Source organism: Cinclus cinclus, chromosome 3 (assembly GCF_963662255.1).
Source record: "Cinclus cinclus chromosome 3, bCinCin1.1, whole genome shotgun sequence".
NCBI lineage: Eukaryota > Metazoa > Chordata > Aves > Passeriformes > Cinclidae > Cinclus > Cinclus cinclus.
The window spans coordinates 72,473,667-72,499,835 of NC_085048.1; the positions used below are offsets into that span (position 1 = coordinate 72,473,667).

At 36.7% G+C, this 26,169-nt stretch overlaps 1 protein-coding gene across 1 annotated transcript in view; it reads right to left on the reverse strand.

Moving 5' to 3' along the window:
* SMOC2 (SPARC related modular calcium binding 2) overlaps positions 1-26,169 on the reverse strand; it is a 136,136-nt gene that overhangs the window by 55,995 nt on the left and 53,972 nt on the right. The window contains exons 3-7 of the mRNA XM_062489153.1: positions 23,047-23,153; positions 21,866-21,965; positions 14,230-14,277; positions 10,308-10,391; positions 9,462-9,536 (exon numbers count right to left, since the gene is read on the reverse strand). Of these exons, the coding sequence (XP_062345137.1) occupies positions 9,462-9,536; positions 10,308-10,391; positions 14,230-14,277; positions 21,866-21,965; positions 23,047-23,153 (414 nt within the window). The remainder of the gene's footprint in view (positions 1-9,461; positions 9,537-10,307; positions 10,392-14,229; positions 14,278-21,865; positions 21,966-23,046; positions 23,154-26,169) is intronic.

A 26,169-nucleotide genomic window follows, 5' to 3' on the forward strand; every position in this document is an offset into this window, starting at 1 on the left:
TTTGTCCTCTCTTTTCTCTTGTGTTTTGACCAAGAGATTTTTTGATCTGAAATTAAATTTACAGCCTTAATTGTATTTAAATACAGTTTTATTTGTGGATGAGTGCAGATACTTAGCCTGCTGTTTTTAAAACAGGTTTTAAAAATAGCTTAATAGAAAACAGTGATCTGTCTCTTCAACCATTGCTTATTCCCCAGCAACACAGAAATCTAACGCATTGTGGAAACAATATCTAACGTTATTCCTATGCAGTTATTTCTAGGCATTGCAGAGTGCAGGGAATGCACAGTGCCTAACATTTATCTGGACCAGTTTGATTTGAGGGATGACAGAGCATGATGATGGAGTTCAGTGAAATGTAGAGCAATCCACTCATATCCCAATAGTTGGGGTACAGATGAGAACATCTTGAAGTGGGTTTATGTACTTTAGCAATGTAATTTTACTACAAGAAGTTCCCTTGCTCTGATGACCCTTGGCGTGGCTTTGTGTGGAAAGGAGGCTCTAGACGGGAAATTAACAAAAGAATCCAGGACGTTGCATTAAGGACAGGGTAGGGTAAAGGATCCATGGATGACAGCATTAACCTTGGATTTTAACAATCCATAAAAGCAGACACTGCTGTAAAGAGTCAGACCAATGCTATAGCTTCATTGCAGACGTGTGGCCAATGCACAGATTTGGGGGTGAATTCCATCCATCACACAGAAGTCACTGTAGGAGCTGAATTTCTCTTACTTTTGTACCAAATGGAAAACACTAAAATTACTGATGAAGCCTCATAAAGTTCCTGCAACATGTGGCAAATTTTTACAGAATTAAGGAAAAAAGACAGTATTTTTTTAATAATTAAGCAGTGCATGAACTGTCAGTCTCAACAATTTTGTTCAGAGATACATGGTTTGGCAAGTAAGAAATTTGGAATTCGTATGTGATCAATAATCCAATTAAAAATTCCTCCAAGTTAAAGCCACCATGACTAGCCAAAACCTGATATATCAGGGAACATTACATGGTCCTCCCATGGTCTGTATTTCCATTAGTAGTCAGAACTTTTTTGTGCAGATTAAGCAGTGGAATTCCACAGTCCATATAACTGGTTTTCACTTCTTCTTCAAACAAAGCTTATTCAATTATTGGAAGGGTAGAGAGATGGTTGTTTGACTTATCCTGATAGAAGAAAAAACTGCATGTCTGCATAGAACATGGACATTTTCTCCTAACTATCTGGTCTTGGATGATGATAGAAGACCTGGCAGCTCTTACTGTTTACCCTGTTGGAAGATCTATCTTCTACATACCACCCAACAACCATAGTAGAGCCATAGCCAGAACCAGACTGTCTTGACTGAAAGTTTTATCTATTTCCCAGAAAGATTATGTCTTTAGATATTATCCAGTCTAATATGTTTCTGTGCATTAACATGATTTACGTGATTTTTTTTCATCTGTCACTAAAATATAGATCATTAACCTGACATTCCTCTTAGGATTTATGGACCTTATTGATGTTTTTATGATTACACAATCTGATGTCTGGCAAACCACAGAAAGCTGTGGGTAGGTGGAGGAGTGCATGTCTGAAAACTAAAGGAGAACTTCAAGCAGAACTGTTGTGTCATTTACTTGCTGTAGAAAGTAACGCGATATAATTAAAAATGGTCAGGAAAGATTACTATCTTTTGGCATCAAATTTTAACACATGCAGTAAAATAGAAATGATCAGCCTTGCATAAAACAGATTTTTATTTCCTCCCCACAGTGGGGGTTCAGTAAAGCTCTGGAACATCCTGAGGATAAAGAACATCAACTGGATGTAAAACAGAGCTCTTTTTTTAATGGTTTAGGATGGGAGGATCTTTCCCTGTAGTGGGAGGGAAAAGCTGAAAATGTCAGTGCTTGATCTTTTTTAAAGTTTTTAACTAATACGTAAAATTAAAATGAAGATAAATGAAAATCCTTGTGAAGAGGATTATTAAAGATAGGACAGTTCCATAATAAGCATGATCCAGCAGCCAATGAATTAAGAATGAATCATAATATACAAGCAGTGTGGGGAGGTCTGGAAAGTTTATTCTTCTTGGACGACTCTGAAAGAACTGAAAGAAAACAGTAATTTTCCTTGACCAATTTAGGTCAGGCAAGGCAAAGCAAGGCAAGGAAAAGAAAGAGGACCAGAGTAGGAAGAATGGGGTTTTTTTCCCTGGTGAAGAACATGAAGAGGTTGAAGAGTACAGTTCCTCTTTTGTAACTGGGTAAATCAAGACTAGAGTATCATTAAAAATTGCTGCTGAAAAGTAAGACAAAATTCTCTATTAGGAACTAAGTCAACCATTTACTGATGGGCCCTAGTGGTAGGAACATTCAGTAGTTTTTAAGCCATGAGTTTTTCAGCTGCCAGAGGGTATCTTGTAAGCAATATTCAGAAAGAATTCTACTCTAAAACCATTGTGGTTCTTGACAGGAAAACAACAACAAAATCTGAAATTATAGTTCACTCCAAATAATTAAGTTCTTTCTTGAACTCTAAAGGGAACATTTAGTGAATCAACTACAAGAAACAACCCAAAGAGTCTGAGAAGGCCATAAGACTGTTGTTCTGGAAGCTTTTAGTCTTCATCTGAGTGAGTATTCCTTACTAAAATTCCATGCAATGCCTTTCTCTTTTCTCTTTCTCTGGTGCTATGCACCACTTTTCTGAGAGAACAGGCCAAACAAAAAATGTTCTACCAGCTCATGTCTTTCAGCACCCACAGATTTCATATGGCCTGAAAGCCAAATCTATGGCTCACATAAAATATTTTGACTTGACATAGATATCATGAAATAATGTTAGTGCCTTTCCTTGTGTAGGGAACCGACCTGCATATGAGTCCAAGGTAGAAAGTTCACAGTAAAAATGCCAGGACTTGAACTTGTCTAAAATTTGGCAGAGACGGATTGTCCCCATCAAGAGATGGACAGAGTCCCCATCTGTTGGGGGCTGGGTTCCCATTGACAGGATCCATGTGTTGATTTAATAGCCCACTGGGATGTTTGAAGACATTTAAAATTAATACTTGTGCCTTCTATTTTCCTTTCATTGATTGAATTGATGTTTTTAGGGCTTAAAACAATTCCATTTCAGATACTCTGGATTATCAAACCTCTGTGCCAGAATACTACAGATTTCCAACAGGCTGTTGTAACTTTTAGCCCATGACAATATGACATGGATATACTTGAGCAATTTATTGCCATGCTTTTGACTTCTCCAGCTACGGCTGATAACTGCATTTACAACACAAGCTTGGGAATGCAATTCCCATGGTTGAGTGTAGCTCATACCTCACTAACTGTTGGAAAGAAACACTGTCTTTATGGCTGAAATGACCTAGTAACAAGCAAAATGCTCCATTTTTTCTGTATAATTCAGTGGTTTGCAATTAATAGACCACCTCTACTCAGGTTCTTTCCCTATGCAGATCTACTTTATGCATTAATTAGAAGTCCATTTCTGAATGTCCAATATAGGTGCAATATATTAAGAGCAAGTAGGAGTCATCCTCACCTGCCCCTCTTTTAATGCTAAATACAAGCTAATTTGATAATGGAAGATTAGCCAGGGTTCTGCAGGTCAACACACAACTTCCTAGGAACCCCTGCTGAAAAAGACAGGCAACAAGCTTTTAAAATAACTTCCTCCCCCTTTTGCCTATGGTCTCTCCTCACTTTTTTATGATATCCACTTTGATTTCCTTCTATTGTAGCTGGTTTCCTATCTCAAATCTTCACATTGTGAAATAAGCCTAATTCAAAATACTTCTAGAAAACTTCTATTTTGTAGTAAGTATGTAGGTGGAAACATGCAACTAGATCTTAATTTTTCCTTGCTAGCTTACACAATTTCAACTGCAGGTAATTTATCTTCAATGAACAATAAAAGCAACATCTGGAAAATGCAACAATTAATGAGAATAAATAAAAAGTCACTGAGCTGTTACTCAGTTTTCTGTCTCTACGTCATTAATTTTCCTATGCTTAGAAAGGAAAGGGTCTTAGAATTGATGTAACTGGGCAGACACATGAATTCTTACATTTATTTCCTTTGAAAGAAAATGGGGTTTGGGAAGTTTTTTCATGTGAGTTTGTTTTCTTTTTTTTTTTACTTTAGGACTGACTTTTGATAGGATAGGCAAAACCTTAAGTTGTTAGTCAGGTTGAGTTTGAAATGAACATGAGCATCAGAGTATGGAACAAGGTTTGTCTTGGTCCTTTCAGGAGGTGACTTTCAGGGAACGATCAGTGCACAAGGATACCACTGGAACAACTGCCTCTGAGAAAGAAAACAAAGCAAGCTAAAAAGACAGAAACCTCACTGACAACCAACATAGTTTCCATGTGAGAAAAACTCTTATGTACAAATGCTTTGAAGCTGTCAGATGACACGGCAATAAAAACTGCATTCACCTCTTAGAATGTCACTCTGTCACATTAATCAGCCTCACTGGAATACTTTGCCAACAGATTCAGACTGTACAGATGGATAAATGCAAGCAGCTATTTTGTACAGATACAGACACACAAGTATCACTTTAGATTTCATAATTTCAGTCTATCAAGAAGGTATTCTCAGCAGACATTATATCAACTGTTTTCATTTGCATTTGCAGCCAGTCTATAATACATTGCTGTATGTGCACGTCAGTGTTTTCCCAGATGGTGTTTCAAGAATGAAACTCCTGTTGGATCAAGCTCTCTGGGACTAATTGATAAAATCTTGCAACATATTTTTAAAGTCCTGAAAATGACAGTCTGTAGCAAAAAGGCAGCAATAAAACACTACTCCATTGTGTCAGAAAATTAAATAAAAAGCTATGTGTCCATTTCACATGCACACAGGTGAAGTAAAAAATTATGATGATGATGATTCTACATTACCAGAATATCCAGACAAAGTGGTTGAAATCTGGGTACTTTGAAATCACTAAAACCATAGTTTGAGGAGGCAATTAATTCCAATTTACGATTCTTCATTCCAGAGGAAATATGTCATAATCACATAAACCTGACCCTGCCCTAATGGCAGATCAGGGTTTCCTCTGGGTCAACCCTTTTTAATGATGGATTATGTAGGGCTTGTTTGCCAGCACCTGCTTAAAGCATATAAGGATAAAGATGGCAGAAATCAAGAAGCTGGCACAAACACTGTATCACACATCTGTGTGCTTCAGGTGAAATGTGAACTGTTGGGTCAACAAAGAAAAGCAACAATTTCTTCCTCTCTTCTATTTTGGTCATACGGGATTATAAACACAACAAACACCAGTTTTACAACCCCTTTACAATGCTCATTAAATACACAATCAATAACTGTATGATCAATGAACATGTAATTCATTAGCAGTAAGATACTATTACATCTTTATAGAAACAGAATATGAAAGTATAATAATAAGAGAATAGAACTAATAGTAAATAGGTGAAACGGTATTTTAAAATACAGTTTAAAAACTGGTATTTTAGCCACTAGAACAGTATTAAAATATTTTTTTATCTAGAATTACATTATCATCAGAATCTCTAAGGTCTTTAAGTACTTATGTAAGTACCATACAGGTTATGGATAACTTTTTCTTTCCCATATTTAAAAGATCAATGACATTTTACACTAAGTATGGCTTATTCTGCTGTGTACAGATTCTACTGAGAAATTACTGAGCGCTTTAAAACCTTTTTGAACATTAAAAATATTATCAGTTAAAATCACCCTATTTATTTCTCAGGAAACTGCTCCCAAAACAGACTATTTGAAAATAATGGCTCTCAAATTCAAGCTAACAAAATGAATCTGAAGTTTCACTGGGCATTGTGAAAAGAATTGAACTACACTTTTTGTCTATATTCAACAAAAAAAACAGTCTACAACCTCTGAAAAAGTCACACTTTGTTCCAAAGAATCCCACAGGGATACAAACTGCTGGTAGAGCACATGTAGCAAGGAGAGCCCAGGAGATTCACAGTCCAGCCTGAGCTCTCCTCAGGGAACTGCATTTTCCCTGTTAGGTGTTGGGAAAGTATCTGCTCTGTCTTCTCCATTCACATTAAATTTCCACTGATCCCTGAAGTTACAGCAACTGACAATTGCTAAGAACATAGTCCAAAATATCCAGTTTCTTCAAGGCAAAAAACATTCTGTCCTCTGGTCTTTACAAAATACTAAAGCTCTAGAAGAGAAGCACCTGGATTTCCAACTGATTCTGGTGTGGCACTAAAGTTCACCTAAAGCCCAGACACCTTAATATCAGCTACAGATCTAAACTAGTCACCATGCCTAGCAAGCTCCAGTTACCTAGCTGGTTTCACGATGCTGGGGGCTGTACTGTGAGCTGGGTGGCTCTCCAGGCTTCACTGACTGAACTGATTACAGCTCCACAAACTACAGAAGAATTCAGACACCAAGTTCACACACAGCAGTGTAGGCTGCTACATTTTGATGTCTTAATCAGAGCCCATGTAGTCCCTTGTTCAATATTTTGTTTATTTTCTATAGCTTTTGGTAAAATTCTCACTTCTGTCAATCTGATATGGCAAATCTGCAATATTTTCTGTGAAACAGAGAAGGAAGTGAGGAGTGTGGGGGTAGTCATAAAATATTTGCAAAGGCACTGTGCCGTACATATAAAAATCTCAGCAAAAAACTACTTTAGCAATGAGACAAATACTCTATTCTAAGTATGGAAAGAAAAAGTATTTTGAAAATCATCTTCAATGTACCAAAAGAGCTAAAATGGAGATGCTTCTACTCAAATCAGCCATTCTAAACAGAGCTATTGTAACATGATCCAATGTTGATGACATTTTTGCCAGGAGTAAAATTTTGTTCTCAAAAACTAATAGGCTAAATACCACTTCACAAATGTCTTAAGTGACAGCAAAGGCCTATTTCTCTGAGCCAACAAAAAGAATATACACTAGAAGGCATTACAGAACATGGATATATAATCCACTAATTTCATGCCTTGCATCTGTGAGCCTTGCAAATGCCATTACTCCATGCTAAATTAATTTAGGCTTGTTCAGGAGAATGAATACACTGAAGAATTAATATAAACTAGAATTTCCTGAGCCATTATTTTCTATCTTCCAAAACCTAAAATAGTTTATGCTGATTTTACTGGCTAATTGTCATTGGCAACTTGTAGAACAGTAAAAGCAAACCACTTAATGAGGGGTAAAACAAATTTAATGTATTCATTTGTGACCTTGACATACATTTGTGACCTTGACACCTTTCTTCTAAGGAGACTGATTTCTCAGCTCAAGACAAGTTTGTAGATGACATATTGATCATGCTATATTAGAACATATATTCAGGTAAAAACTAGTGAGAAGAAAGCAGTACAGAATAAAATGGTAAGCTTTTTAATAGAATATTTATATCTTGCCTGAAATTTTCAGTTTTGTCTTTTTTTAGTTATGTTCTATAGGCAGGGGTAGATGATAGTGTTATTTTAACCTCAAGAATTTCTTTGACAACACTAGGATTACTACAGAAAAACAAAGGAAAATTTAGCCCATTATGAATAAATTTGGCTTCATGTTTTGTTTTGTAAACACAGTTCCTATGCAGAGATAAATTTTCCTCATTTTCCTCAGACAAATACTTTTCACTAAGCTTTCTGATGTTTGTATGTCCAAGTCTGAATCAGAGTTTGCTAAGCTAACTGAGTAAAGAAGACATCTATATTTATCCTTCATCTTGAAGCCTAAAAGTGGGAAGATGGCAAGTTTGCAGTCCACTGGATTTAGTGGCAAGATCTTTCCTGTTCTGTACACATAAAAGTCTGGAGTTGAATCTCTGTAAATGTTCCCAAAAGCCTTGGCACCCCTCTGAGATGTTAATAAGGGGAAAAAAAAAATCTTAGGTTTTTTTTTTTGGTTTTTTTTTTTGGGGGGGGGGGGGGTTCTTTTTTTCTCAAGACCTTAAAAACCTGCCTACAGCAACCAGTGAAGACACTGTTTTTAGCACCTGGAGTCACAACACGGGTAAACTACACTTCTGATCCCTCTTCTCTTGTAAATATGTCTTTGGATGGACTGGAGGTTACAAGCTCCCAGAAATAAGCCCACCTTTTTCATTTTGTCTCTGCATGTGCATGTGTGTGTGTGTGTGTGCGTGCGCATGTTGAAGCTGTGGCTTCCAGCAGCTACACTGCAAACTCAAGAAGTCCTGCTTTAGTCTCTAGCACTGTAAAAATTAAACAAGCACTCCTAAAAGTGACAAATTTCTATACACATATTTTATGGTACAGAAATCCCAAAGGAATTCTGTTCTTGCCTACATGGACTAAAGAAATGACAAATCTCCAGCATGTAAAGTATTTGCTTCAAACTCTTGTCTATGCTGTTTAAAGTCCTTCCCTTAAGTGCCTACTGGAAAATCAAGAACAGAAAAAATTATTAATAATTGCACTGATGTTAAAAATAGCTTGTATAAAGAAATCTTTAAACCTTTTAACTTATGATGATTGTTTGTATTTTCTAAATGCTTTTGTCCCTCAATTCAGTAAAATACTTAAGCACAGTACTTAATGTAAAGCATAACCTCAATTTCTACTGGATTTCAAGAGTGGTTTGGGGTGATTTGCTGAATCATAGCTTACATCATTAATGTTTCCATTCAAACTATAAATTTTTCCACAGAAATAGAAACCAGGAAGATACTCTAAAGTTTATAAAGTTTTATAAAGTTTTTAAAGTTTGAAAGGAAGGAGCAATGAGAAAGGCATCAAAATTTATCATCCACCAAAGCACTGAATTTATCTGAATAGTATAGAGACTTCAGTCTTAGGACATTCACCTGACATTCCTAGCCCAGGTTTAAAAAGCTCAATTCTAAACAGTGAAGAAATAAGTAAAGCCAGAATTATACAATTATTTTTTTTTAAAAGCAACATAATTAATTCACACCAAACCAGTGATCAGTTTGTAAATAGCAGGTGACTGATGTAGTAAAAAGCAGGTAACACTGTCTGTCTGATTCCTGTTCACTGACAACTGGCTTCTGATGGGAATTTGCTTCTTTTCAGGTTTGCCTCCTAAGATTTGCCACCAAACAAATGCAACCCATGCTGTCGTTTTACAAGCACCTTATAGTTACACATCACCCAAAAATAAGCAGATAAAAAAGAGGAAGATATTACAGAGAATTTAAAAAAATAAATGTCTCATCTACTAACAGATGCAAATAGGTGTGAGCCAGAGACTTTAATGGACTAATATCATTTTAGCCAAGTAAAGCCTGGCCAAAAGTACTTCTCTACGAAAGGAACATGTGATGTATGAGCTTAGTAAATCATCACCATGCAAAACATTAAGGCATTTTCCTATAACGAGAGTGGAAGCATGATTGTTGTTAAAATGGTTCATGCATATCTTCACAGGAGCTTTGCAAAGTAAGGACAACCTAAGTTTCTTACCTGAGCTTTTATTGGTTTTGTTCTGTCTACTCTTTACTTGCTCAGTCCATAAGGTAGGATAACGAGAAGCTATATCTAGAAAGAAAAAAAGGCAACAGAAAATACTTTATAAATGTTAACATTTTAAAAGTTATTAGCAACTGAGTAGTACATGGCTAATTTAAAAAAAAAAACATGGATCTTAAAAAAAGGCCAGACAGGTTTATATTAGGGCAGTTAAGACTATTATCCATGCAACGACATGAATAGTCCTTTCTTCATCCTATTTGTACAGAAGACTGAAATAAATACTTTTAGACAAAAATTATGTTTAATTAAAATAAAACGTGCTATTCTGGGCCCAAAATATATAATGGCTGGAGATGAAATTCTGTAAGATTAGCAGTGAGTGATAAGGCAGCTACAACACTAGACTATCACTGCTTATTTAATAGCAATTAATTTCTCCAGAGGCAAATAAATCTCTCAAAACATCAGACTTAACAGTGATAATGCTAGTCATTATGCTGAGGATAGAATTTATCCTTTGACTTGTTTATTTGAACATAGAATTTTAATCTGCACTTTGGCTCAAGTTTAAAATCTGTGTCTGCCCTCAGTAGTGACAATTAAAATTGCTGATGTTGGTCTCCACACGTGAAGTCTCATCTCAAGACTATCACAAAAATTTCACTGTCTATAAGACTATTGTGTCCACTGTCTTTGTTGTTCCTGAAAAAAGAACAGATGTTTGCAATTTCTTGCAACCAACCCAGCAGTTGTAGATGCTCCCAAAGATGGCATTTTATGTTGTGGAATAAAATCCATAACTGCATAGTTTAATACCGCGCTGTTAAATTTGCTCACCTTCTTCATCACCTTGAGGCTGAGTCTCCAGCGCGGGAGCTGAGGCATCATCTGAATTCAGAATGGAAAAGATTTGCAAGGAGACTACAATTATGAGAGTAAGCTAAATAAGTGTACATACATGATTGAAAATAATGATTTGCACATAGCCCCGGCCAGTAAACAACAGTTAAAACATTATTTATAGGCACTACACAGCACAGATATATTGCATATACAGACTATGTTTTATAAATGGATGGGGTTTGAGGTTATGATGGGGTTTGAGGATGATGAATTTATTGCAAGTTCTTTGGTGATGCATGAAGTGATCAAGTTGCTCTCTGGAGTGTAATTCTTCATTTCTAATGCTGCACACTGATCCCTACAGATTATAATTGAAAAGATCAGCATTTCTAAAGAAATAATTAGATAAACGTATAGAAGAAGTGAAACCTGTGAAAGAAAAAAAACAGTCTGGAGAGAATGAGTGGCTGCAGACACCTTAAAATCAAAGGTTTAGTTAAGCACAGCAGGATCTATTTAAGAATCAAGTTGATTTTATTAGTAAGATTCACATATTATATAACCAAAATATTGTTTGCACAACTGTTATCCTCTGGTCAGCATTCTCATCCACCCACTTCCAACCATTACTGCAAGAAAATAGGGAGGGAAAATTACAGAAATGACAAGAAGATGTGAGTCATTTTAGGTTCAGTAAAATACAGTGGACCTTTGTCCTAGAAAAGAAAAATTAAACATAAAAATCTATTTAAATAAGCTTTTGCTAAACAGAATGGTACCAAAGACCCATCTTTATTATGTTTTTGTTATTTAAAACTATTTCAGATGTGGGGTAAATATGACTCAGGAGGCCATGCTATATTTTCCAGTCTTCTTTTCCTGTGGCATGGAGCTAACTCCAAGACCAAGGTGTACTGCAGCAAACAGCATCTTCTGTGCAAAGGTTTTATTACCATTTCTTGCAGTTTCACAATTGGATCTCAGACCAAAATAGTTTCCAGATTGTTTTCTTGGCATTTTCATGAAGACAGAATCAAAGGTAACTGAGAAGCTGCTTCTGGCATTAGAAGCATTAGCCTTACCTGGGTAACAAGGGAGCTTTTAGGCTAACACACTATCTCTCCTTTTCTTATTGCTACTGCCATTCAGAAGAGTCTCCTGTTCTCTTTGCTATCACCATCACTGTTTGGGTTTTTTTAAGTCTGAGTTGTTTTTAAATCATGCAGAGGATTTGGAGACACTCTGGCCTTTGCCTCTAATAGTCACCATCTAGGCCACACGAAACACAGATACCAAGTAGATTTTATAGCAGGTAAAACCAAATTTCCAGCCATGGAATAGTGACCTTTATACACAACCAAAGCTGCAGCAATGGGAGCTTATTTTAAATGCATAATTATCTAACCAAGGCATAAGGAGATTTCTTTTAAGAGTGCTCATTCTTCACGTCCACACAATGGCAGAATTCTTTGCTCCAATGCTATGAAAGAGTGCCACTCCTCATTAGTTTTGCTGGCATTTCTGTGGTGTCCTCTGGGTGGTGGAATAAGACCATTCATTAATATCAGAGAGGCCATCAAGTATCCTAGTGTACTGAAAATCAAGACATATATTTAGATCAATAATCAGTATGTGATACAGGAAACCCAGTATTTCAGAAGGCAACTTATGTTAGGCAGACCATACCCAGAGCCAAGCCAGAAACCTGGGTTTGCATTTAAATGACACTTTTATAATAACCTTTTGGTACACAATTTCAGTTTGTGACACATTTAATCTTTTGTAATTACCTGAATTTCAGGATAATGCTGCAACTCAGTGATAATCAGCCCAATCAAAATTAGCCACCTGAACTTCGTTCAAGCAGCATTTGAAACAGTTTTGGTGCTGCTGTTGTTGTAAAACAACAAATGTTTAATGACTGATATTAATTACATATCTTACAGACCGATTGCACAATTCTTCTTGGCTGGCACATGCATACCAGTTCATATATCTATATATTTAAACACAAACTTGTTTAAGTTCTGTTTGCTGTCTGAGTTTAGTTACCAAGAACACAGTTCTGCACACAGCTAAGAATCAGAAAAAAGGGATGTGATCCCAACTCTGACACCTGTGCTTTTCAGAATCTAAGTATTTTCCTTGCATAGAGGAGAGGGCTGTGGTGCCAGAAAACACACTTAAGGGAATGTATTTTATGCTTAATTTCAGTTAAGTTTAATGTTTAAATTTACAAACATGCTAATAAAACCCCTGATCTCCAATATCTGCAGCTGGAAATTTTCTTTCAGTATTGGAATACCCAGAGAAAGAAAGAAGCACAACTACAACAGATATGGCTCACCAGACCTTCATCTATGAGACATTTTGGAAGGGGAAACTGTCTCAGGTTAAGTCTATGCTGCCTCTTGGGGAGAGTCCTCAAGACCACACCTTGAAGGTCTGAAGCACATACTTTGGAGCACTGAGAACACTGTGAACCAGCCTAAGCTTGCTGGGCTACAATATGGGCAGACACCCCTGGTTAGTCCACAGGAAGATGCAGAGGAAAGAGGAGCAGAGAGTGTTATGGTTGTTGCAAAAAAGACTACTGTGCCCTTGCAAGCTGACATATAAAATATGTTTTACTAGGCTGGCTGTGAGGCTGAAGCACAGCTCCTTAATTCAGATAGACATATGAACCTGGTGCCTACTCTGTGACGGTCTCTAAAGAATTTGGGATGTCTCTGACAACATTACTTTATTTAAAGCATAAGGCAGTGATCAACTGTGTTCACCTCCTTGTTCTGTGACTGTTCATTCAGGGTTCAATAGTTCAGCCACCACAGCCACAAACAAAAATAAAGGATTCCAGACAAGTTTTACAGATGGGATAGTTCCTTCATTTCAAAGCTGAAAATGAAAGCCCAGACCTGAGGAAAATGGGCAACCTAAGGTTAGTGGAACCCACAGTTTGTCTGGAAATACATGAAGGAACAATTTTTCAGTACTTTCTCATTATTAGCCTTAAAGAAGTACTGATTCTTTTAGCCTAACAGAACTATAGTTTATTTAAATGTTAGGTTTATTGTAGTACTGCAAAAGCTCCTGTTAAAAAATCAGTTATATTTACCATGCACGAAACAGATAGGCATTAACATTAGAACAAAAATTAGTAACTTCTTTTAAATTAATTTATGCAGTGTAACTGACAGAAATATTCACTGTGTTGTTTTTGGCTGAATCTAAAATTCTTCCAACATTTGGAGAGTGCAAACTTTTAATTTTGTTTAGAGCATAGATACCTCCTCATTCATTTAATGTATCAGCTATGTCATATTCACATCAGAATTTGTCCTGCCAAAAAGATATACATCATGACCTATACCAAACAACAACAATCTTCTGGCCATAAATGTAAGCCATCAGATGAATTAATCACAATATAAAGCCAAGTGTTGGGTCCAAGATGATTCAAGCACTGCCTGCTATGGAAATAAAGTGAGAACTCCAGCTCCCAAGATTTTGGAACTGCGGAATGCAGTGTTTATCAAACAGACAGAATAATTTGACCTCCAGCAATAAGTATGGGAAAATATTTCAGAGTATAGATTTGGGAAGGAAAGTTATCATCCAAATGGCATTGAATTGCAAAGTCTGTAGGACTGGGACTAGAAAATATAGTGTTTATGCATACATATAAATACATGCATACATATATATACATATATGTGTGTATATATATATGCTTATACTTGTAAGTTTACTAAATATCTACAATGCAAACAAAATCAGCAAAATGCATGCATATGTATTACATATGCAGCTATAACAGATCACAAATTTATATTGATAATTTAAATATATGGAAAACCACAGTAGTGTCTCCCACAGCTAATTTAGCTTCTATTTAAAGGCTAGCTAAGATATTTACCTGTTTTGCCTGCACCTTCTCGTTGTGGCAGCTTCTCACTCACTGAACCTGCAATTGGAAAAAGGAATTAACCAGAAAAATACTATTTTCACTTCTAATATGCTATCTAAGAAACACAGCTTTATGGATTCATTTCTGTGCATTACAGCAATAAATATCAGCAAATTCTTCCTTTGCAGACCAAAGGTTTTAGCTTTGCCTGACCTCTGCATTTGTGCACAATCCATACACTGCCAGACGCCACTTCTTGGCCAACACAAGACCTGAGAAAGAGGCAGCATTAAACACTGTATAGACACAAGTCCAAATAAATGCTCGTGTGCTATGCAGGATGACCCTTTCCCTTCCCCACTGCCCCAGCAAGGACAGGTTCTGTAGAAAGGACCATCTCCCCAGAACCACTCCCTTGCTGTCCCTCCCTCTGCTCAGTCTTGCCCTCACATTTCAGATGCTCTGAGGTGCTTTCCCAGCCTCTAGGCCAGGCCTGGCTCAGATTAAAAACTTCCTTTCTGCTTTAAAGGCTTCACACAAAGCCTTGTGGAAACCCTTGCTGGTGTGGCAAAGTGTTTGTGTGCTGGGGGGTGGCCAAAACACAGAGCCTGAGCCTGAGCCTGAGCCTGAGCCTGAGCCTGAGCCTGAGCCTGAGCCTGAGCCTGAGCCTGAGATGGGCTCACGACATCCCCAGAGCTGTGACCCTTGGGATAAGAGACAGTAAAGATGAGAAGGGAGTCAACAAGATTGCAAGAGATGGGTTTTAACAGCTTATTCTACCAGCCTGAACTCCAACCCAGAATCTAGACATGCTTTCAATCCATCAAGAAACAGACAATCCTCTACTTTTCCTGGTAGTTTTTCAAAGAGGCAATTGTCCTTGGGGTCTAAAATAGAAATCCTTCCTTATTTCTTGCTTATGTGTCATTACATCAATTTTTATCATTCTAATTACTAGACACTTCTTAACAATTAACCTGTCTCTGCTGCATTAAAAATCACTTTTAAAAGTGGTATTTTTCTCTCTGAAGAGCCACATGGAGTGATCAAATTTTAAAAACATGAAGTTTTTCAATTCTTACAACACAGTCTCTTCTTACATACACCTGCTATAATTAAAAGAAAAAATACCAAAAAAACACTCATCTGACACATCTGACAGATGCTTGTATGTGTGTGAAATAATTTAGCTGCCTCAATTTTCCTAATGTATTCCCCCTGGAATAACTGCAATCACTGTATTTTAAAAAAACCTGAAGAAAACCCAAACCTTGCAGCACAATACTTGTGCTCTAAAAGGACAATTTAAATAGAACACACTAAATCACAGGCCTTTCTTACCATGCTGAATTTGCAACCATGCTGATGGTTACTTCAGCAGGAAGTTTAGACAAAGGAGTTTGCCAGAGGGAAGATGCCTAGCATTACAAATCAGCCCTGCTGATTTTAAAGCCTCCATAAAAGAATTCATGGCAATGCAGCCAAGCTAGTAACCTTCTGATGGATTCAGATCTTAATACAGCTTTATATATCCATATTACAGCTTTACAGATCCATATTAAAATATTCTTGTTTAGACTTGTTTCCTTTTATGGCAATAATGTGTTTTAGTGTGTTTTCATTATATTGAGTCACCAGATACTCAATAAACTTAGTGATGCATGAGTATTAATTGAGGCAGGAAAAATAAAACTGCTATCATTATAGGAATATATATCCAAGGATATTTGCTCTAAATGGACTCCAATACTAATCCATGTTGTTCACTCTAAGAGGAGGCAGATTTTGTATTTATGCTGAAGCCAGAAGATCTGAGTTTTTGGTGCTTGGCTTATGTTTGATAAAAGGCTCAGCTTGAACTCAAATAAGATGTTCCAGTGTTCGGAAGTACTACATACAAAATTACAGGGTTTTCTAATTGCACTAAATACCAGCAAACCAATCTTTCCTCAAATTTCATCCAGCTACTATTAACTCTGTAGTTTCTGAATTTCATTTTGGTGCACAGGCTTATAATTTTCTTGCAAATCAGGATACTTTAGACCCGATTTTCAGTCACACAAGCATTTTAAACAGGCTTTTCATTTCTGAGTAGAAATGATGTCTCAGCAGGGGCAATGTGTGTGATGAACCGCTACTGATACCCACTCTGCTCCAGTTTTGCACCAGTGTTGTCTCTCTATGTACATTTGAACTATCAATAAAAACTGAACTCAGTTTATACATAAGTAATTTAACACATTGGGTGACATTTATATAATATCCCACATCTGAAACTAAAAGCAGAAAAATCTTTCCAGATGCATTCACATTACTTCATGCATATGAGAAACAGTGAGAATGACTAAAGTCTGGGAGAATTGAACTTGATTTCTTTTTTTACCCCAAATTTTAATGGAAAATTATTGGATGGAGGAAGAGAATGGCATCAAAGAACTAAAAACTAACTTTATCATACCTAATCTAATTTCAGTAAGAAATTAGATTAATTCCATGAAAATTAGGTTTACTAGGCTAACATTATTTTTTTAATAGTCTTAAGAAGTCAACAAAAATATTCACAGAATTTCCTATACAATAAAACTTGTGTCCTTCATATAGTTCCACCTGAAATTTTCAATTTATGCAGCATAAACTTTTATTGTTGTCTCCAAATTCGAGGTAAGGAGTTATCGAGTTTGTATCTTTTTTCTACCATTTCCTGAATATATTTAAGGTAGAAGCACTTGCAAGTCTTTAGGGAATTGCGTCTTCAATATCATGATGAATTCCCACATTTTCAGCTAGGCAAGAAACAAAGCCAACTCGTAACATCTAAAAGTTAGGCAATGCAATTGGCTTCCAACGTTCCAGTACACTCTAAGCAACCAAATTACCACATAAATAAATATCCTTATGCAATGATGGTGGACAAGGAGGGGTATTAGATTCAACACCATTATTTTAAGAAGAAGAATTTAGTACCATTCAAGCTTGTACACTTGCTTAGTCATCTATATGATTCTGCTGTTTGGGGTTTTTTTAAGGGAGACATATTCATGCCTTACTTTACTACCACAGTTCCATCTAATTACACTCTAACAGCATCTGAGGCACAATAAATCTTCCAGGGAATGTGATGTGAATTTCTTGGTTTGCGTCTTTAGCATATCCATTTTCTATAATTCTGATCATATGGAACTGGGCTATTACAAAAAAAAAAAAACCCTATTATTATCTAGTTTAGATACTGATTTCTGATCTCCTACTAAAGAATATTTGATATATAATCACTGAATGCAGATATCAGGAAAGATAAACTCCCTCTACTATTCATATATCACCTATGGTTGTGTATGACTGTCTATGTATAAGCAAAGTACTATGTATGAGGACAAAATATCTAGATGAATCAAGGATGGATATTTTTCTCCAGCTAAACCCCCTCCCCATATTTAATGCAAATTTTGAAAGTTCACTGCCTTCCCAAATATATTTTTCCATTATATTATCTGATCATAATACTATCCTGAAAGAGTTCTGAATTTCTAAAGGTACTTGTATTTTGGCCATAAAAGATGATCATGCCATCTTAATCAAAAGGCAACAAAACTACATCACAGGAGAATAAAACATGTCTCCATACCTCTGTAATCTCTCTGGCAGGAGCCCAGCATATTTAACAGGGCATAAACCCCCAACAATAGGCAAAGACTGTACTTTCCAATGATAATATAACACCTGCTTCTCAACTTATGCCCCATTTCTCAGGACTCCCTGCCTATGGAATTTCTGTAGTTCCCTGCAATGCTGATAGCAGAAATGGAGAGTTGTAAAAATGTCTTTTTTTAATGTCTGCTGTTCTTTAGTGAAAGTACTGAGAGACATTAATCATTTTCTAGGAGCTTTCTTTTTAATGCCGTCATGGGAATGTGTTTGATTTACTGTCCCTTTCACCATTGCTCCTGCAATAGTGAAGACTATTTTCATGGAGTGGAACAGCGTTTTGAGATTGTGTATTTTAGCAGTACCAAATGTTGAGGTGGGAAAAACTGAAAAGGATGGAAGAAGATACTTTTTCAGGTAAAAATATAGTAATTAAAACAAAAGTTTACATAAAACAGTTGGAAAGTCCTGAATTTTTTCATTCTGTTTATGTCCTTCATCCTTCCACATCTTATGTCTCTTGCACAAAAGGCAGCTTAAATAAGAGCAACAAGAACAACTCAATGAGCAAAAAATGGCTCAGGAAACTGTTGCTGGTATGTAAAATATATATACGGGACACTTTCTGACCCTGAGATAACTTTACAAAACACCATGTTACTCAGCTAACCATCCTTAATAATTAGGGAAATGTAGAGGTTGTTTTGTATATCCAGCACCACACAATAAATGGGAAGCATGGATAGGGGATGGAATTGCTAAACCAAATTCCTAACTGCTCATCCTGAATTCTGCTCCATATTTCCTCTATTAAAATTCAAGTTCTTCCAGAGTGCCATATTCTTCTTTCTTATTTCTGGGTATTCACCAAAGGTAGCTCCACTGAGGGGAAATGAAAGGCATGAAATTATCCCATAATTTCAGAACAATGCAGTTGACACATATTTGAACCTTATCTGAAACTGCTGAAGAACTAGCCTGAAACTGCAAATTAACTGAATATTTTCATTAAAGCAAGAATTTTCATACATTCCATGGTAGCACATTACCTATAAGAAAAACATTAGAAAAGCATCTTAATTGTTTGTACAAATTTTCTTCTAAAGGAAAAAGGTGGCAAAAGTGATCTTGGGAGAAAAAGGTATGATACAGGCAGACTGAGAAATCTGTATAAATGTATTTGAAATGCCTATAGCATGCAGCCTGTGGAATAAACAAAAGCAGTGAAAATACAGTGCCGGTGTCAGGATGCCACGATTGCAGAACATCTGCCTGCATATCAAAAACAGGAAGGCAATTCCTGCATCAAGGCTAGCATGACACAGTGTATTGGACTAACAAGGGCCAACAGTAGTGGCAGAAATGGCATCTCTGCAATACTAGCTAAAACAGGAGTATATCTACACAGCTTCAGTTGACCCAGTAACGTTTTGGTTATAATTCCTGTGCACAGTCATACTAAATAAAACAGTACTAAAGAGAATCAATAGTGATCTGGAAAACATCAACACTCTTGTGAGGAAAAAAACCTCAACTCTGTTTTCCTAAACAGATGGCAATTTTGAATATATATTTGGAAATGGGAGAAAGATGCAGTTGTGCATCAGAATTTCATTTTGCAATATATGAACTAAGTTTTGCTTTAGTATACCCCGTAAGTTTCTGAGAAAATCTGCAGCTGTCTTCTCTGTTGAATGAGAAGGTTTCTCCAGATCTCTCAAAACTGAGTCCTTAGCCAATACTGCCAAATTCCCTAGCTTTTCAAGTCTTACTTCCAAACTCTGCTGTAGCTGGACTTCTTTCCTGAGGGACAAAGGAGAAGTGATGAACAGTAAAACATGAGAACACCGATACAAGCAGGGCACAAAATGTGCACAGATAATCCCACAGGGTCTCATTACAACTGAAAAATTACCCACAATCTTTCCATGGATCCAAATCAGACTCTGAATACTCACCTGTACCCTGGAGCAGTTTATTTATCTCTGAGCTACTAAATTCAGTTTGAGTACTATTATGACCTTCCCTTAGCATTTCTGTAAAAAAAATTTCCTTTCCCATCCCTCCAAAAATGACCTGAAGCAGTCTGGCAGTTTATCTGCTAGGCGTATGAATATACCTTTGAGAGGAACTAGGGTTAATTTCCTGTAGAGACACAGAATAATTTTCATATTAATTGATTAATTATCTGAGAACTACATTACATTTGCTTCTCAGTAATAAAAGCACAAATACAAAAAGTGAAAATATAGCAAATAATTCAACAACATTTTGAGCCAAAATAGTGTCATGTGTTATAAGACACCTGACAAACAATTATTTATTGAACTTTCATCATCAGCACAACCGTTTTTTCACTGGTGTCAGTGAAAGGACAGGAGAGAGGAAGCTAAAAATGAATTTTGCAGAGAAAGCAACAAAGGTGCACTCTCCAAGAAGCCCTCTCTATGGACATGTAATAACATCTCTACTCAAAATTACACTGAAGTATGAAAGTGCTGTACGAGACACAGCATCAAAGAATTACAGAATGGTATGCAAGAGACTTTAAAGTTCATCTCATTCCAAACCCCCTTCCAGGGGAAGAGACGCCTCCCACTAGGCCACATTGCTCAGAGCACCATCCCATCTGGCCTTGAACATTTCCAGGCATGGCACATGCACAACTAAAGAAGACAAATTCATGTGTCTTCTGAAGATACAGATCATTCATAAATTATAATGACACTAAAATGAATATGAATGTACATTTTCCTTTATTTTAAGGTTTCTGAATATTTTTTATTATTTTTCACAATTGAGTCTTGATTCACAGAGACTTTTCAGACTAGAATTGAAAGAATATTCTTTCTAGATAAAGTCCATCTACAGGCAAGATGCGAAAAGATTCTGCAAGTCAATTGATCTAGATAGACTGCAAAAATAAAAACAGCTTTCTATAAGCTATGCTGAAGCTTCTGTAGTGATCCCTTCCTTCCTCCATCTATTTATAAAAAACAACAGTGTTGTGCTTGAGTGATTGAAGTAGATCAGGACAGGTAAATTCCCTGGTCCACTTTCTTTTTTAGCTTCATTTACACTACAGGATTGGCTTTTAAAAGCTATTTCTTCCACTTTCTGACAGAGAATGGTGCTGCAACACAAATATTTGTACAATAGATAGAGTGTGCAAATATTTGTAAAGCTATTTCTGTACAATGCTCTCAACCTCAAGGGGCGTGAACAGTGATTCTGACAACCATTCATACACTCAGGATTTATATTTATTATCAGTGTTAATAAAATAGGGTCAGAAACAAACCCCTAAAAAACAGAACCTGTTAACTGTCCCGATGCAGCATGCAGCATGCAAGGCAGCAAGTTTGATTTGCTGGTTAATTTCTGCAGGCAATTTTTTCATTTTACTCTTAGTACTTTTATTTTATTCTTATTTCTCCTCTGGATTTGGTCATTCATGGAATGTGCTGTGGGAGTTCTTTCATTGGGCTATGTTACAAATAGGCGTTCCCACTACATTTTTTCCTGTACTCTAAATATTTGAATTATCAAAAAATGCAGATCCCACTGAAATGTCTCTGCAATGAGTTTATGGGCAAGAGAGTTTATAACATAAAGTGCTATATCAGCAATTCAGTCTCCTGCTTTCATATATGGACACATAAATATGGTATGAATGACCACTGCAGAAAACCTTCAATAGGTAGATTAACATTCAAATAAAGTAGATGGATCCCAGGATCACAGGAAAGCTTAAGGTGGCAGTGACCTCAGACTTCAGCATGACTACATTGAAAGCTAGACCAACTTTCTCAGGACCTCATCCAGTTGAATTTTACCAGACCCGAAGGATGGGGCATCCACAGCTTCCACCACAACCTGTTTCTGGGCAGAACCACTCTTCCAGTGAAAACTTCTTCTGCTTAAGTCTAATCAGATGCCACAGATAAACTCTGTTGTTCATGACATAGTGTCATAACCTAACCAGACAAACAAGATTTACCTGGGCAGCGGGGAGTTTTGTGGGCCACAGCAGTACCACTGATGGGACGGCCATTGGGAGTGACACACCAGCAGTATCCAGTGTAACTATGGCACTGAACCTGTCAGAAATAACAAGAACCATGTGCAGCTTGTCAGACATGTGCCTGTTATCCCACAGCAGTCATGGCATGTGAGTACAGAGACTTATCCAGCAAAACCTGGAACAATAGACCACAATGGACCCATCTCAGTCTATATATGATTTTTTAACATAACGCATATTTCAAGCTAAGTGTGATAGGTCCTTCAGAATCAAATGGAAGAGAAACCTATTGAAATATGGGGTTGTTTACACCCTGTCTTAGATGAGTATGGTGCAGGTGTTATAAAAACCTCACAAGGAAGTTCCTCAAGGGACACATAAACAGTTCCTGAAACAAGCAATCCTGAGTTTTTTCCCACATCGAGAACATATTGTTCCACCCACTGAAGGAGCGGGACAGAGTGCTTCTGCCAGCATTATTCATAACACAAGCTGTCAGAAAGGAAACTCTTGGAATTCCACTTAGAAATCAATCGCATTATATTTTCTAAGGGCCAATATCACTTGTCTCATCATGCTTTAAAAGAGAACAGTTGTCTTCTGTGCAACTCCACGACCAAAATGCAGTACACAGGGGACAGAAGGTGATCATGACTGGAATATATAACTCAGGATACGCTGAATTCCATGATCTAAATAAATTAGTCTCAGACCATATGCTTGTGAAGAAATTCAGCAGAGAATAAAGAAGAATTGTATTGTAAAATATGATTCATGATTTAGCACTTAAGATATGGACTCCAATTGCAAGATTTCTGGTTCAAATCAGGAACAGATCACAAATTCCATGCATTTTACCATCTGATGAGTATTCAAGGGGCAACAAGAATGACTCAGCAGCCTCATCCTAAAAGAGCAGGGAGTGTATTACATGAACAGTGGTAATGTTTGGCTCTTTTGCTGGCCAACTGTGAAAAAGAGAACAAGGACTCAACACACAATGCAGATTTTCCTTCATTTTTTGATGTATTGGCACAAATTGCATTTAATTTTGAAATTACATTTTCCTTCATTACACTTGTCTCTTCCTCACCCTTTTCAAACACACATACTATGACTTTCCAGTCACACAAGACATTGAATGAAAAATTTTCAACCTGACTATATGTGCCGTCATCATTGCATTCTGGGATAAACACTTGCTGAAATTCTTTGCGAGCTTGTTCTTGGGTGTACTTCCTCTCAGCCACACACCTGGAAACATCTAGAGAAAGGGAAAAGGTAAGTCAGTTGGATGATGCAATACAAAGAAAAGATAGGTGATCATCTATGTTATGAAAAAGACATCTCTGAGACTCAATGCAAAGAGACTTGGAATTTTACTAAGTGAAAATGTATGATCAATTTGCGTTATTTTTAGGGAAGATAACCAATGCAGGACAATAATTTATGGACAATAATCCATAACTGGGAAATGAAATGGAGAGATTCCTGGACAGACAACCTTTCTTTTCCAAAAGCCACCAAGGAGCAGAAGCCCAAAGAGGGCTTTTCCTCTCAATTTAACACAGCAATAGCCACCACACTGCACCCCACAATATTCTTTCAGAGCCGGTAGCAGCAACAGCTTTTTAGTGCTTCAGGAAAGGCAAAGGAGACAGCAGTACCACTGCTGCCTTGTACTTCCTACTTACTGCAGTTAGGCAGCAACTTCAGCTGTGACTACAGATGTCCCCACCAGGCTGGTAAAAAAATACATGTATATATATACATATATATTTATATATATATATGTATAGTACAGTGCAGGGACGTATGTTGGAAGGTGATTAAATAATAATTATGGACATGAGTGATCCATATTATGCTAAAATTTAATGTGACAGTTATGATTTAAGCATGGGACATCAAGTCTACCACAAGGTCCTTTTTTGTCCACTGTGAGGAGTCTTGCACCATCTCCTTCATTACTTGGTATTGGTCTCCATCCAAGAGACCAAATAACAAACCAGTCAGATTTAATTCAGTGGAGTTTCTATTGTCTAAAAAACTATATTGTCTACTACATACACTTTATTTCAGTTGGGCAGCCAAGAGCTTAAAAAAGTTACATAACATAAACTGTTGTACCTTTTACACTACAAATTTTAGCATATTGCAGAATCATAACTTCAGAATCTGCTTGAGCTAAGCAATTTCAGGAAAAATGAGAATACCAGACAAGCTTAAGGTAGTACTAACGACTTCAAGATGTGACTGGAACATCTGAATTAGAATGATTTCAAACATACAAGCAGAAAAATTTGCTGCTTCTGATCCCTGCTTAGTTTAAAGACTGACAGAAACTGGTTAATCCCATTTTAAGGCTAAAACACCAGTGTCCACAGGTGTGAGACAGGGGTATTGTGGTGATTCATTAATGCTTGTGCAGTTCTTCAGAAGCATGGGGACAGCCTTTCTAGTCCATGCAAGCTGAACAGAATCTGAACAGTGAGGCAACAGCACTTGACAGAGGTTTGCATTCCTAGGAGCACACAGGTGAGCCAGCTGAATTCCCACTCCCCCAAGCACCCCCTCTGTGCCAGTATGATCCAGACACACATTTACAGAACCAGCCTGGAAATTCAGTGGAATGGCAGAAGTTCCTTTTTCTAGGGTAAATCCTTCACTTGTCATCTCCACTGAGCTTTGGACAACCCATCTGGCAACATTAGCATTTAAAAAATCCCTTCAAGTCCTAGGCAATCGGGTGTGGAAGTGCAGCATAATGAGGACAGAAACTTGTCCACACCATCTGCATTCTGACAACAAAATTGGGGCCCCTTAATTCTAATCTTCCTATTTCCCTCCTGATCCTGATCATGTGTAATAGCTCTCTGTGTGTTACTTTACTCTTCTCAAAGGAGCACTATGAGAGTTCATGTTGCTAATATGCCCCAAATACAAATAGTTTTACTTTGAAAAACTATGTCTCAGTCTTAGCATCATTAATTATATTATGCTGTTTCAGGAGGGATACTCACAGAGACATGAAATGATACATGAAAGGAACAGAGAAATTCAAGCATCCAGAAATGTGAGAAAGAAAAGTAATAAGGAACTGAATTATTTTTGTACTATGGCACTTTAATAGTTTGTCTCCAAGGGAGAAGTATAGCCAATGTACTGTGCAGCTCAGGTAAAATCTGTTACTGTGTGCAGTTCCGAAGTTTTTTTTTTTGGGGGGGGCGGGGAAAGAGAAAGATTTTAAGCAAGCTTTGGTGTCGTAAGCATTCTTCTGAGCATGCTTTGGTTACACAGTACTTAATAACATGTGGTTTTAATGTAGCTAGTATTTTAACTGAAAATAAATCACTCCTTTGTTGGACCTCTGTCCTCGTTTTTCTAGAATGACATGTGGTTTAAATGTCTAAAAGGAAAAGTGATATAAATTCCATCACATAAGGTCTCTGGTATAGTACCAGCAGCGTTGTAAATTATCTTCAATAGTTGAATTATCATGAAAATATGCCAAGAAGAAAGAGAAGTTGTCCAAAACTGTCCACCACTTGTTCCTAAACAGCCTGATGCTCTAAAGGCCTCCTATTCATGGATGATCTAATATGCTTTAAAATCAACAGTCACCAAATTTACTGGAATATAAAATTCATATTTGAAGTCTTATTTTTGTATTATATAACCATGGAAACATTTTAAACCTTTTGGGCATTACTGTGCTTCAGTATACACAAAATAAAACCACAAGGAAGACCTCTTATCAAGTTAAGCATCTGAAACTGTGTAAAGTAAAAAAATTTTTTCCAGTTCTGGTTTTTTTTTATTTTTACAAAGATATTACTGCAAAGAATAATTATGATACATACCTGAGGTTCAAACCTGATAGAAGAAATGTAATTGAGTAATCAAGATAAAAAGAAATATAAAAAATATTTTTGCTCAGAATATTAATGACCATTAAATTATTCATTTTCAAGAGCTAAATTCCTTACAAATAAAAGATAGATCACTGAAGAGAAAATACATTATAGTATTTTCAATAAATTTGTAAGATTACACCATCTGATCACCTGTCTCTATGCCCTGGTTGCAATACCTTCAAAATCTGTTGCATAACTTCCAGTAATTTTTCCAAAGAAAAAGAATTCAAGACATTTAAAGGCTACACATCATTGCAAAATAACAGCTGAAAAATGACAAAAACATTATTTCCTGACATGACTGGGAGAAGGCTGAGACATGAGGTCACATCAAAATCCCAGACAAGATACAGATGTAGGGAA